The sequence below is a fragment of the Rousettus aegyptiacus genome, unplaced genomic scaffold (assembly GCF_014176215.1).
Source record: "Rousettus aegyptiacus isolate mRouAeg1 unplaced genomic scaffold, mRouAeg1.p scaffold_m13_p_15, whole genome shotgun sequence".
NCBI classification, from domain to species: Eukaryota; Metazoa; Chordata; class Mammalia; order Chiroptera; family Pteropodidae; genus Rousettus; species Rousettus aegyptiacus.
Genome location: NW_023416290.1, coordinates 47,084,980 through 47,099,876, shown reverse-complemented (window position 1 = coordinate 47,099,876; position 14,897 = coordinate 47,084,980). Strand labels below are relative to the sequence as shown.

Genomic DNA, 14,897 nt, shown 5'->3' with positions numbered 1-14,897 from the left:
TTGTCCTTATAGTTTGACTTTGGATTTGAAGGATCATGAATGACAGATACTGTAAGAGGACATGTGGACTTTCCACTACCGACATTGGTTGATTTCTTCAGGGTAAGTCTAAACCCTGTAGTTTGGAGTCTATGGTGTTGAAATCTCCTGTTGTCTTTTTAGAAAGGCAATTGCAATAGAAAATGGACTGTAGACTAGATGAGAGAAAATCAGAACCATTTGCAGAGGTATACTGAGCCGGTTCGGCTTTTCTGAGAAGAAAGAAAAATATGTCACCTATGTGCTTCAGAATATCTGTTTCTAGTATTGTATATTGTCTTCATTCTCTGTGGCCTTTGTCTTTGGGGCCCCAGTTCTCAGTGCCTGGAGTAGAGCACTGCACAGTGCAGGTGTTCAGGTTCTCCTGTATCCAGCAAGCACCACACGTAGACGGCCCTGTGCGTGCCCCAGCCTTGTGCCCCTGCCAGGAATTAACATCATCTGTTCTTCTCTGAAATAACTCCTTCATTCTTGGTACCGAGCTTTTTTTTTTTTTAATCCATTTGTAATATTAATTACACAGTCATTCATTCAGGAATTCATCAAAAATACACTATTGAGATCCTACTATGTACCCAGCACTATAACCTATGCATTAGGAAGAAACATGACACTCCATACCCTTGAAGTCAAATGAATAAGATGTGAGGAATAACAGAGATAAACATAGAATTCTAGGATTGTGCAGGAATGGCATCCACTCCAGAAGGAATGTGTCAGGAAAGGATTCAAGAGTAAGTGACCACTGAATCGAGCCAGGTGTTATAATTAACAGTATGTTTATTTTCTCTTCAGTCATCAAAATTTAAATCGTCAAGACAATAAGAACCTTAGAGAGATAAGCCATGTCATAAAAGTATGTTTACTAAAAAAAAAAAAACCATGTATTCACTGAATTTCTGCTGTATGTCAGGCCTTTCCTGGGTGTCGGTACAATTCAGAAAGCAAGATGGACATGGGTCTCGGATACATGGAATTTACATTTTAATGGGGAAGAGACTCGTCAAACAAAGACTCATAGTAACATGATGAGAGAGGATGTTAATTATCCTTTGGGGAGTGAGTAAGCAGCAATGCTTCCCAGATTGGGAGGGATCAGGAAAATCTCCCTCAGAAAGCTAAAATCTAAAAGAGGAAGAGGTATTAACTGGGGCAGGTAGGGCTTGGGAACTATAGTAAGAAAAATGTCCCAGTTAAAGAGCCTGATCTGAGGCCAAGATAGAAGAAGAGGCTTGGTGCCTTCCAGAAGTACAAGGAAGGCTGGTAGAGGGCCATGGGAGAAAGAGAAGGGAGGGGAGAAGATAGAAATACAGGCTGGGAAGGGAAGGGAGGGGCCCGGTGGTAAAGTGAATGCTTTGTTTGCCTGCTCTTTTTAAGGAATTTAAAGTTCCTTTAAGACTGCGGAAGCCACTGAAAGATTTTGAACCAAAGACATTGCTAATCAGATTTGTATAACAAAAGATAGGAAGATGCACTGGGGAAGGATAAGACAAGCCAGACTTCTAATTAGGAAGCTGTTGCATTCATCTACAGCAGGAAAGTGAGGGTAGTGGCAAGTGGGGATGGAGAGGAGTCAACTCATGAGACTAGGCAACCTGTAGCGACAGGTGAAGGAACAGTAGATACTAAGGTCTCTCTTAGCAGCTTGCTCATCACACATAGTTATCATTCTCCATCCTTCATTTTCCATTATTTTGGGCTGCTGAGAATGAGAGGTCTGTGTTTTTTTCTGAGCTGCTTCCTCCGTACCTGAGATATTAGGGCACCAAGAAATCAAATTTGTTTACCTCCCAACTTGACATCCTAATGAAGCAGAGGTGCGAGCTTAGCATTTCCTGATGCCCCCGAATATTCTGAGTAATCTTCATCTTGTTAGATCAATGACATGACATTTCGCTAGTCACCATTTTAATTGATGTAATTGAAATTGATTCGGCGTAAATGAGTGCACAGAAAATTATTAACAGTGACCTCGAAGGTTTCAAGTGTCTGCCGTGTGAAAGGTGATGTGGCTTTGATTTACACATCTGAAGGCTCGCTCTTTCCAAGTGATGTTAGAGAAGTGAAACAGATGTGTAGCACTGAAAACTATTAAACATCGATGAAGGTAGTATATGAAGTGTCTGAAAATATATGAGAAGCATTTGAGTATATATTTTTATTACAGTTCGTCCCATTTCTCTCAGGTAGTTTGTTTTTCGTGATTCATGTTTACTGTATTCTACATTGTGGATATTTGTCCTTCTAAGTATCTAGAAATTTGATTTTTCTCTTGTCATCTATGTCCCTAAAATTCAGACCACACCGTGGAAAGGAGGATGAAATAAAATAATAGCAGAAGAAATTCTGTTGACCTAAATTTGTTTTGTTTTGTTTTTAAATTGATCCTCTCCTGAGACTTGGGTATTTGTTTTGTTAAACAGGAGTTTTGCTATGATAATTTTGGTCCGGCAGGATTTGACATGTATTAAGGCATAAATAAATGGTCTCTAATTTACTTTCTATTTTTAAAAGTTTAAATATGCATTATCTTTTGTGCCTCGGCGCTCTTTCTTTCTCCTAGTCTGCTTGGCTTCTCCTCTCCTCCTCAGTGTACTCCTTCACTAAAGATTCCTCTCAGCATCGAGAAGAACTATTAGAAATTAATTAATTAAGGACCAGTGTCTGCTTCATTGTCAGGGGTAATCATTTGTTTGAGAGCTGGTTTTCTGCTTTAATTAAATGAAAATGTCACTCAGTCAGACGATTCATTTATACTTGTTTATCGAGTTCTCTAGGCTTGAATTTCTTAGCAGAGACTTGGGCTCATCGCATTTGCTCATGGAATGAACTGAAAAATGCCTCTTACATGGGTTTAAAAGGCTCAGAAACCATGATTCTCCTTATAGAAATGCTATATAAACAAAGCCGTGATTAACAAATGTGCAAATGGTTGTCTTCTTGTGTAGATGTTATCTAGGCATATGTAGGAATGCGTGTTTGAAGATGTCTGTGAACACACACGTACTTGTGTGTGCCAGAGCAAGAAAGTAGGTGATAACAGCACCCAACCCCTTATGACTTTAAGAAAGTGTCAAAGGTAATATTGTAATCACCTGTGTGTCTTTACTTGCCTTTTTAAAATAGTAAATGATGGTGTGAGGTTTCAATTCTACCCAATCTTTCCCTTCAGATTTTTGAAAGATTACTTATTGAGTATGGTCTATGTCTAGCATCATATAATAGGTGCTTTAGGACATTAAAATGAAAAACATACTTATTCTTTTATACAAAATTTTTATAGAATACCTACTATGTGTCAGGCCGGATAACAGGACTCAACAATAAACATGCAGTCTTTAAAATTGACAAGTAAGCTAGACGCAAGAGATTCACCAAAGTCTTTTTGGCATGAGTGAGTCACGTTCCCATTCCAGAAGGCTGACACCGTGCTGCTTCAGAGTTCTGCCCCGACCTTCCAGAACACATACTGAAAGAGGTAAATGTTACCTTGAATTCTTTTCAGGAAAAAAAAAAAACAAAAAAAAGTGCAGTTAAAGTAGTCCTCTGTCTTATTGAAAGGATGGAAATGGGCACTAATGCCCACCTGGCATACATAGACTTTTAGTTAGTCTTTCTAGTGATTTCACAGCCACACGTGTGAACTCCTTAATTGCCCATCCTTTGCGGCAAAATCCCCGCATGTACAAAGAGCAGCTCTGAGGTGCTGTGCTGGAAAACCAGGTCCTTCACACACACCCTGGAATTTCCCCTTGTAGTATAAGCGAGCTTTGACTTCATCTGTTTTTGTTTGTTTTTAACCTTCAGTGGTCTAGAGACAAAACTGGGTTTCTAGGGCTTGAAGGTTGAGTTCCCAACAGCTTAATGAGTTACTCCATATAATAGGCACAGTTTTAATCTTTAAATAAGTCATTCTTTGTTGTCTTCCTTGTAACTTAATAAGAGTTAAAATTATGACAGCTTGGCAACTTCTGTTGTAAGAGATGGTTCTACTGGGAGTTATTGGTCCCTTGGGTGAACCCGCACTGGGGTTAGGAACTGCAGTGGTACTTGGGTGTCCTCATCCTTAAAATAACTCCTGGTAGATACTTAGTGTCGTGAGAGTAAAGATAATTGAAATAATTATTACTTCGACTCCAGAGTGTCTATCCCATTCAAGCCCTGGGCTTAGCAAGAAAAGATTGAAAAAAGAATTGACCTATTTTCCCCTTGATGCTGATGTTGAGAGTGTTGACTCTAGCTGAAATCCTACCACCCAAGTGGAGAGGAAAGGGTGATTCAGTGTCTCCACAGGTAGGAGAATGGCTTCAACCTAGAGGCTCCATCCTGGATGCTATAAAGGCAGATTATAGAGTATTTAATGGGAGAAACATTTATTGCGCACTAGTTAAATGCAAGATACTGAATGAGCTCAAGACAGTTCCTATCTTCAAGGAGTCTTCAGCCCAATGAGTATTCCAGATATTTAGACTTTTAACTTCTCTAAGATATATCAAAATTTCATTCATAGACTCAGAATACTTGGCCCTACATGAGGCCAGGTTGACTAACAAGAACAGTAATAATCACTGTAATTAATTTTGTTTGTTATGTATCAACACTGTTCTAAGCCCTCTATTTGCATTTCCATCTTAACTTTACAACGTTCCTATGCGGTGGAGGCTATTATTATCCCGATGGGGCAGATAAAACTGAAGTACAGAAAAAATAAGAAACTTGAATCAGACCACACAGTTTAAGAAGCGATGGAACAAGGATTTGAATGCAGGCTCTCTCCAAAGCCCGTGCTCTTCGACACCATGCTAATTCTGTTGCTATAACTCTGATTACACTGTGGATAAATTTCATCATTGCTTTGTGCTAAGGTGCATGCCAGGTACTAGAATTACAGTTGGGAGCACAGTAGAAATGGTCTTTGTCCTAACTGATTTTAGAACCTAGAGGAGAGATGGATGTTAAAAAAGAAAAATGTATAAACATAGTCGCGTCTCCTTTAATGCCATGCCTTGCAGCGCTGCTTTATTGTGACTACTTTCTTAATATTTTCAAAAATTGTTTTGTGCCTATATCTGTTCAACATAGTATATGTTAACCTATGTTTTATCCATTCTTTGAGCACTCCCATACCCTCCCATCCAGCGAGCTGGTACAGCATGCTTAGGACACAATTTTAGCCCATAAGCATCGGTATACTGCTAGAACATGCTCAGCCAATCAGCAGTCTGTCTTAATATCTTGAGCTGATTGTGCTCCTTTGCTTATATTTATTCTCTTCTGGCCTCTCTTCCCACCATCTATTTTGTCATCTGGTGACCAGTTTTGACTTTAATGACAGAAAGAAAAGGCTTACCAGGAAGAGTATTGGAACTGCAGCAAAGAAACAACAACAACAAAAAGACATAATTGCTGCCATAAAAATTCAGGTTCTCTAGAGAATCAAATTTGCTTTCACGGTTTCAGTTTTGCTTTCTATAAAGACTTAAATTACTTTAAAAGAAGCAGAGGATAGAGGTAAGCAGAATATTAGAAATTATCTGGACTAATGAAAGCCAACATGAATACCCCCAAATCAGCCACCAGTTTTTGGGAAAATCTATGGTGAGAGGTACATGAAACTTTGTGAGATTTGGAAGAGTGGCTACCATCGTCCAGTTACAGGGAGGTATCTCTGTAGGAGCCATAATGCACTGCCCCTTGCACCTCTGTTCTGTTGGTACATCCCTTTCTAGGGTCCTCCCCACAGGAAATGAGGCATGCATGTGACACACACACACACACACACACACACACACACACGCACATTCACACTATAAAATCGTGTTAAGGGTAATGAAGGAAAAATATAAAATAGAACAAGAGGTTCTAACTGGGGATTTGGAGTGACATTTAAGTTGAAACAAGAAGGAGAAAAGAGGGTTTCCAGGTGAAGAGTAGGGGAGGAGCAAGCATGCAGTTGGGAAACCATGTGCTAAATTCTGAGGCACAAAAGAGTTTAGAATTATCTAGGAACTAAACAAAGACCACAGGTTGGACCACAGAGCTCAAGGGAGAATCATGTGTCCTGGACACAGCCAAGGCCAGATCCTGCAGGGCCTCGAAGCCACACGAAGGATTTGGATTAGAGTCTCAGTACGTGTAATGAGAGGTTATTAAAGGATTTTAAGCAGAGGAGTGATGAGATCTCATTTATATTTTTAAGAAATTATGCCGGCAGCTACGTGGAGAATGGATTAGACGAAGGCAGGGATGGAACTGGGGAGGCCAGACGGTGACTCTTGCAGAAATCCAGCTGAGAATAGGTACTGGTAAACACTCGGTGGTGGCCACTGAGCTGAGTGGGGATGAATCTGTTTGCAGGTGGAAGCAGCGGGGCGTGACGATGGATTGGATGTGGCCGGGAGAGAGAGAGAATCAGGACGGAGTCCGGGATCCTGGCCTGGGCTGCTACATGGGTGAAGGAACCTGTGCTGAGGAGGGGCCCGGAAGGGGAGTGCGAGGCTGAGGTTCGCCTGGGAAATGAGGAGGCCGGTTGTAACGTGATAGCCCGAGGTCCCTTGGAGTCATTAAAGGAAGCAGTCAAGTGTCTTGAGCATGGAACGCCAATAGAGATTGGCACAGAACATGTAAATTTAGGAATTATCAGCGCATATGTAGGCCGTGAAGGTGGTCCAGTCACTTGACTACTAAGCATTCCTGACCTTTACGCACATTAAGTCTTATTTTCTGTCAAAGAAGAGAGGTCGATGGACAGGCTCACGGAGTCCTGTGGGCGCTTCCTTCGCTGAGCCGTCCGTCGGCTTGTGTGCATATCACGTCTCTGCTGATGAAGGTCTGCTCAGATGAATATCGGAAGAGACCTGAGTGGGACAAGAAGCTGTACTGAGGAGAGAGCTCATGGTCAGGCTTTATGCCATTTCCTGCCCTGGCCAGCTCCTCATCCCCAGTGTTACTTTTGTCAATATTAAGATAAACTATCACAGAGCGACACAAAGCATGATCTTCGGAGTTAAAGCATCTAAGTTGTTATCCCAGCTCTGTCTGCCTCTCACTACCTACTTAACCTCAGGCAAATGACATATTCTCTGTGAAAGTAAGTTTTTTTCCTACTGTAAAAGGAGGACAAACATACCCAGCTCACAGAGTTGCTGTGAGGATTAAAAGAGAGGGTTTTGCAAAGTCATTATTAGCACAGATCTGAATAAAAGGTGCACAGGAAGTGGATCTACCTCTAAGAACACATCCTTTCCTGAGATTAGTATAAGGCTGAACTATATGTTTTATAAGGCTATTCCGACAAGTCAAACAGTGAATTTTTGTTAAAATTCTGCAATCACCTCAAGCCAGCGAGATGAGAGAGGCCACCGTATGAGATAGATAGCTTTATCACTTCCATGAAATTGCTTCTGACACAAGCCAGTTTCTTTGTCAACCAGAATCACAGTCAGAAGAGCAGGAATACCTAACGACAGTTTTTCATTGTCTGTGAGCAAGTCTAAAGGATGGTATAGAAGCTTCTATACATAGCTGTGCCTTTGGGTCCTTTTGATGATTTGATTTGATCAGGATATGTAGCTTGTTAAAGAATCATTCCTAATATTTTCGATGGTTTAAGTACATAAGGAGGACATTTTATAGGACACAGAGTTTTTGCCTTTATTCTTGGGACTAGAAGACTCTCAACCACCACTACTTCCAAATTGTTGAGTCACCCAGGGGCCAACAGCAGCATACACCTGAGGGAAAGACTGTGGTCACAGAGTCTGCGGAGCATGGGAGCTGTGGAACAGGGGTCAGCCGACAGGAGGAACCATATCAGACAGGTGTAACCAGTGGCAGAACCATCAGGTTCAAGCAGGGAAGGAACGAGAGAAGAGCCAGACCCGTCGCCTGCTGCCTCCCACTAGGTAAACAACCAGAAGCTAGATGGCAAGGCATGGCAGTGATGCAGCCCTCAAGGTTCAGCCTCTCTTAGCAGAGCTGGACAGAAAAGGTAAGACTGGATCATGGGGAAAGGGCAAGGAAAGGAAGTAGAAATAAACAACTATCTTTTTTTAATGTTTAAAAAAATACCATCTTACTTCAGGCAACTATAACAAAAATACCATAGACTGGGCAGCTTAAACAACAGAAATTTATTTTTCATGGTTCTAGAGAGTGGGAAATTCAAGATCAAGCTGCTAGCTGGTTAGGTTCCTAGTGAAAACCTATCCTGGTTTGCAGAAGGTTGCCTCCTCATTGTGTGCTCACATGGTGGAGAGAGAAAAAGCAAGCTCTTTCATCTCTTATAGGGGCACTAATCCCATTCTTGAGGACTCCACCCATGGCCTAATTACTCGCCTAAGGCCCCACCTCCTGATACCATCCCATAAGGAATTCGGGCTTCAGCATGTGAACTTTGGGAAGACACAAACATTTAGTCCATAGCAAATAATAAAATTGAAACCACATAAATATATAGCATGTTGGTTAAATTATGACAAAACCATGCAATTGAATGTGGTATAGCAATGAAATTATAGGCAATGTCAGGAGAAAATCCTTGCTACACATTAAGAGGAAAGAGGAATATGAAAACAACATATACAGGCAGATCAAAATGTTATTTTTAAATGATATATATATAGTACAATAAAAGTGTATAGTATTCACACTCACAGGAAAAAGAATGTGGAGAGAAACACACCAAAATTTTCACAGTGACATCTCTGGATGGTGGTTTAAGGGTGCTTTTTATTTTCTTGGCTGTCTCTTGGTTTTTCCAAATTTTCTAAAGCAACATAATTGCTGTATTTTTCTGGTCTGGAACAGTGTTTGTGTTGTTCTTGATGTATCTGCAGGGCTATATTGAGTAGAGAGTGGCAAACGACCAGGTTTCTTTTTCATAGTCATCCACTAAATCTACAGTTAGCTCAAGTCCCATTCGTTCCCATTTCTGCAGTGATGACAGGCACCCGAACTACATTTCTTAGTGTATTAAAAATGGGATGAGTCAGTAAAATGCTCTTCTTTTAAAATAGTCCACTGAGAAACCCTTAGGTCCTGGAGAATAGCCTGGTTTCCTATTGATCTTTTTATTGCCTCAATCATTTTCTCAAACACGGTTCACTAATTCAGATCCCCACCAACCCCCTTTCCCTGTTATCGGTAACATTTGATTTCTGTTACATATGAATCTCTGGTGGCATTTCCATTATTAAATTGACAGTTGCATAATGCTTTATTGGCATCTGTAAGAATGAAGCACATTTCTTAGGAACCGTGGAGATGGTAGCCAGTTTTCTAACCACCTGTTTTTTGTACTCTTGTAATCTTCATTTTAAAAACATCAATCCATCTGTTTCATTGTTTTATTCTTTCATGATAAGAGAAACAGTTCTCCCTACTGTCTTACTGATGTACAATCATCTGGCCTTGATGGGCTCATGTAGACAGAATCATTGCCAGTGATTTGATGACTTCTCATATTAGTTATCATTTCGGAAAATCCACTCTTTCTCCCTGGCTTGCTTTTTAACCTCCAGCTGCTATGCAATTATTAGTTCTTGGATGGATGCTTCAGCAGCATTACTCTAGTACTTGCATGTAGTAGATATTAATAATAATAATAAGTGGTTTGTAAATATGCACAGTATTGAATGCATATAAAGATTATCATTGATGAGCCTAATTGTAATTATGGTTTTGCTATTGGTTAAGTTAGGATTCGTGTGGTTCCAAATAACAGGAATCTGAAGGTAGCTTCAGGAAAAAATGGAGCTTGGTGGGGGTTATTCCTGATACACAGACAGGAGTTTGCAACGGTGCTTCTGAGCAAAGAGACAGCAGGACCTCAAGAAGAAATACGATTGTGAACTGGAAAACCAGCAAGAATCCACACAACAGTCTACTCTCTCTCACGCTTACTTCTCTTCTGTCTTCCTCATTCCCTGTACACTGTATCTCGGTGACACAAGCCACAGAATGGCAAAAGGCTTCTCACCCCTTACTAACGATGGCTAGAGATGTCAGACCTCTCTCAAGTGCTTCCTCAGTGTCTCCTCTTTCTGCTCCCAGTTATTTTCTGCCCCTCCTCATCCTGATTCCATTTTCCCTGAACAGGAACTCTGACTGGCCCAGCTTTGCTCCAAACATCAACAGGCATGCCAGGGTTGTAACATGTCTTCCTCGCTACCCTTGCGAGGCAGCAGACACCATAAAAAGTGTTGACCACTGTGACTGTGTAGTTGATTTCTTCGTTGTACTTAATCAGTGACATACAAATTTACCAAATTATCTTTTTTTTTTTTTTTGCATTAGTATTTAGAGAAAAAAGCATATAGTTCATAAAGATGGAGTTGTGGAAAAAGTAAGTTTTGAACACTTCTTTTCCTACATGGCAAAAAAGAGCAGTTTTGTGTTCTTGACTTAAGAGATTGTCACAGAGATGTGTCAGGGAGATGGCAGGATGTGATGAAAGTAAAATATCAGAACTAGGAATGACACCAAGATAAGTAAAATAGGGAAGGACTGGCCGGTAAGAGGCAGGCAGGTTTCCCATAATGAATATGGTTATTTTGGTACCACGTTGGTTTAGACACCAACTTACACATTTGTTACGAAGCTTACATCCTGGAAACAAGATCTGTTTTGAAGCAACCAAAATTACAGTTAGCCTTTTTGTGTGGGTCTTATTGCATTGGATCTCCAAATTGAGACATGTAGTATTCATTCATCTCATAGACATTTGTAGTAGAACACCCACTAGGCCTCAGGCAGATCTTAGGCAGTACGGTTATCAAACAAACCTTTAAATGAGTATTATTATAATTAATCTCTGTGCCAGATAGGCAGTTCACATTCTTCAACAACAAACACCACAAGTAGGTTCCATAATTCCCACTTCATAGAGAGGAAACCGAGATTGGAAAGAATGAATTGATATGGCCAAGGTGACAGTGTTAGAGTTTAGGGAGGCTGGAGCTTGACCCAGGTCTGTCTGACCCCAAAACCCTTGGTTTTATTTTATCAATGTTTGAGTTGGGTCATGATGGGTTATTCAACCTGCTCTATTGATCATTTTAGGAATTACATGAGGAACAGCCCTGCTTCATCCCAGTAAGCCCCCAGGCTAGCACTGTCATTGGCCAATGAATGGTTAGACCGCGAGGAGCCCAACACGATGTGGTCAATACTATGATACTATGACTGAGGCAGCTAGAGAAATGGCATCTGTTACTTCCTAGCTGTGGAACCTTTGGCAAGTTCTTTCTTCTCTCGGCTTCATTGCTCTGTACCTGTAAAAGTAAAAGGTGTAAAAGGACCTACCTTGTAGGTGATCGTGTGGAGTAAAGAGTCGATGCATTTAAAGGTCCTAGAGTAGTGCCTGAAACAAAGTAAGGCCTCCCACAAAGGCAGCTCTTATTAATAGCCACAAAGTGCCATGTCCTTTGAGAATCCATATTGCTGGAGGGAAGGAGGCTTTGACACATCAAATGTCGCTAGGTAAGGAGGCAGCTGTTGGCTATTTAAAGCAGAAGTATCCATGGACAAATGACTTCATTTATTCAACACACATTTATTGAGCACATACTATGTGCCAAGCACCCAGCCAATATTTGTTAGGGATAGATAGGTATGGCACAATGAGGTATATGGAATATTCTAGATCCTGACTTCAGAAAAGAGGTGAATCCTAGAAAAACAGCCACAGGAATCATCTGTAAGAACCATTATGAATATGAAAAACCTATCGTTGTCTCAAGAAGATAGCAACCCAGTTTCCTCACCAAGCCCTTGTAAAATTCTTTGTTCGAGCAACTGTTTTATCATACCCTGGTTGCACCAAAGGGTCTTTTACTCACCTTTTACACCAGCTTGTATCTATCTACACGCTACAAAAGATGTCACTGTCCTTCATTTAACAGGATGCCACTGCTGACTCTTCATATATCTCAATGAAGGATTACTCACTTCTGCAGAACATTCCTCAAATGGAGATAGCTTGAGGAAGGATAAAGAAAAAGTGTTGAGGCATATTAAAAATTGGCTTCTTCCTGGTGACAGTTTGTCATTTTTCAATTTGGCGTCGTTCCCTGTTCTTTGTTCTACCGTGTAGATCTGTGGGAGTCTTGATTCGGAGGGGATTTCCTTGCGAGTTGCCTTTCATCCAGCACATGGATGAAATTGCCAGGTTTAATTGAAGATTGTTTAGACTCTTGCTCTATTTACAGTCAAAAGCAGGTTGCTTCTGTTGTTGGCCTTGGTCCTAGACTCCCAGAAAATGAATAGCGCCTCTTGGCCTGTGACATCTGCATTTACTTCCTGGAGTTGGGCTCTGGCTTTGACTGGCCCTGGGTGTCAAGGCTTCCAGGTCCCTGGCGTGAACTCCACCTGGGGGCCGCTCTGGTTCCCTCAGGTCACCCTCATCTGACCATCCCATCCCATAGGCTTTGAAGACACAGAGTCTGTTGTATGCGCTTTACCATGATTCATGGCACAGAACAAAGGGTCCAAACTGTTTGAGCTGGTACAAACTTCATTTACTTCAAAAAAAAAAAAAAAAAGAATTCAACAAGCACATTGGTAACATTTGTGTGTATTATGTACTGTTCTCATTTTTCAGATAAGTAAACTGAGGTACATCGTGATTAAGAAAATTGTCTTAGAGCTGCTGCCGGCAAAGCCAGGATACTAGCTCAGACCGTCTGGTGCAGTTACCTGCACTCTTAACACCCTGTCGCGCTGTTTTACATACTTAGAGGTTGCCTAGTCCAACCTCTTACTGAGCAAATGAGTTATGTATAGAATAACTAACACGGTGATAGCAGTATGTGTGCCAGCTATTGCTATTGGTGGGTTTCATAAATGGTGGAAGCCGAGTCCAGGGAAGTGATGCAAGTTCATATATTTAGTTCAGGATTTCCCAAATGCTGTCCCGTAGAATGCCAGTAACCAAAAGGATGTAGTGCGTATTCTATTTTTAAAAAAGGACAATTGTCAAATCAGTTTAGGAAATGGTTTTATTAAAAAAAAAAAAAAAGTCTTTTATATTGCAGTACTTCTCAAAGCCTTTAATATGCGAACCTCGTGTTATTAATCTCCAAAACGTGGTCATGGTATACAGGGCTTGCTGGACGTATTAGGCCATTGCATAGGAAATGTCGATGCAGCAGGCATGAGGCCACTTTTTTTAGAAGGTCCTGCTCACCAGCTCGGCCCCCGCAGGTTTCCGAAACTTGGATATCAGGAGGGTTCCCACCCCTCGCTCCGTGATCAGAATGGCTCATGGACCTAAACGGCACAGACTCATTTATGCTGAGCACCTACGCTCCTTCTGGGAGTCTGGACTTGGGGTACCCGCTAGGCAGGGGATGCCTGTGTGATCAGTCCCCAGTAAAAACCCTGGGCAGTGAGTTGCTGACAAGTGTTCCTGGTGTTGTCACCACTCACTGCTGGAGAAAGTGAACACATCCTGTGTGACTGGCCGGGGAGGGCTCTCTTGGCAACTCATGCCTGGCATCCTTGAGACTCTTCCTCATGCACCTTATTTTCCCTTTGCTGATCTTGCTCTGTATCCATTAGTTATAACGCATCTTAGCTGTATGCTGAGTCCTGTCGGTCCTCCTAATAAGTCACATACCTGGGAGTATCTTAGGGATACTCCTATCACAACCCAGGCCCTTTTCTTTACAATGCCTTTTGGCATCTCATGGGTGACTGGCGTTCTACAGCATACTATGTAGGCAGTGATGAGCTGTTCGTTCCCACACGTTAGTGGCAGAGATCACCCCACATCACCACTCCAGGCTTTTGAGTGAAAAATGTTAGGGTTCCTAAGGCCTGTGAGGGGGTCATTACCCAACCACAGTGTTCCTCCTGGCTGGGACACAGATTAAATACAGACTGGCAGAGCAGAACTCACTTGTGTAATTTCATTGTTCTTTTAGACAATTGGGTGGGAATGATAAGGTTAGAACCAGTAGCCTTAAGATAGAGTCAACTTTTATGTTCTTCCACTTTTAGACTTAGCTCTTTAGCCTAGGGTGAAATTACTTATGTAAATTTACATAATACTATATTGTCATTTATTTGAAAATACATTAAATTACGTATATACATGTGAATTTCTAATATATCTAGTTAGACAACCCTACTAAAGGGACTTCAGGCTTTTTGAGTCTCACGGCTGAGCCTGTGGCTTATCCCTTAGTAAATGTGATTTTTATGAGTTCATTTTACAGAATAAACAGATGCACCAGGAGTCTCCGAGAGCAGGGAGATGCCAGGGTGCATGAAAAACCAAGAGGAGAGGGTGGCAAGTACCTCCCCTGGAACTCCTCTCCTTCCACAGTCTTCACTGCTGACTTGTCCTCCCCTTAGGATTTTCACAGCTACCAAAACTTGTGTTTGCATCTGCTCCGCCATGGGCGGGGACCCACACTTCCTGCGGTCAAGTCCACTCCAGTTTACTTCCAGGCATTATTGTCTAGACTGGCCTGACCTGTTTCCCTTGACCTTGTCCACACAGCCCATGTAGACCTGTTTCCAGATAACGGCCAGTCTTCGCCAAGAACCCACCAATTATTAGGGGTTTAGCTGGCTCCTCGCCACAGTGACTAGTGGACAGATAATTCTCTAGGCGGTGCGTTCTCCTCCCTGTCTCAGCCCCTCATGTGTGTGCTGCATCATGCCTCCACTGATGCGTGTCTTCTGTCTCCAGGCTCTTTTGACCTCCCCAAATTCTAGCTCACGCCCCCTTCTGTCCCCAGTGAAGCTGGCCTTCTTCACTGGACCCCTGTGGACCTCCCTGGACCTTGGATTCCCACCAACATCTCTGTCCGTAGCAGACACCTTAGCACTTGTCATTTTATTTGCTTACA

At 41.8% G+C, this 14,897-nt stretch overlaps 1 protein-coding gene across 3 annotated transcripts in view; it reads left to right on the top strand.

Moving 5' to 3' along the window:
* SAMD12 (sterile alpha motif domain containing 12) overlaps positions 1 to 14,897 on the top strand; it is a 343,905-nt gene that overhangs the window by 210,053 nt on the left and 118,955 nt on the right. The window contains exon 5 of one of the 3 annotated variants that reach the window (XM_036232983.1): positions 13 to 12,584. The exons of the other annotated variants lie outside the window; for them this stretch is intronic. Within the exon in view, the coding sequence (XP_036088876.1) occupies positions 13 to 17 (5 nt within the window). The 3' untranslated portion in view covers positions 18 to 12,584. Of the gene's footprint in view, positions 1 to 12; positions 12,585 to 14,897 lie in introns of those variants that run through there. 3 annotated transcript variants of the gene reach the window in all.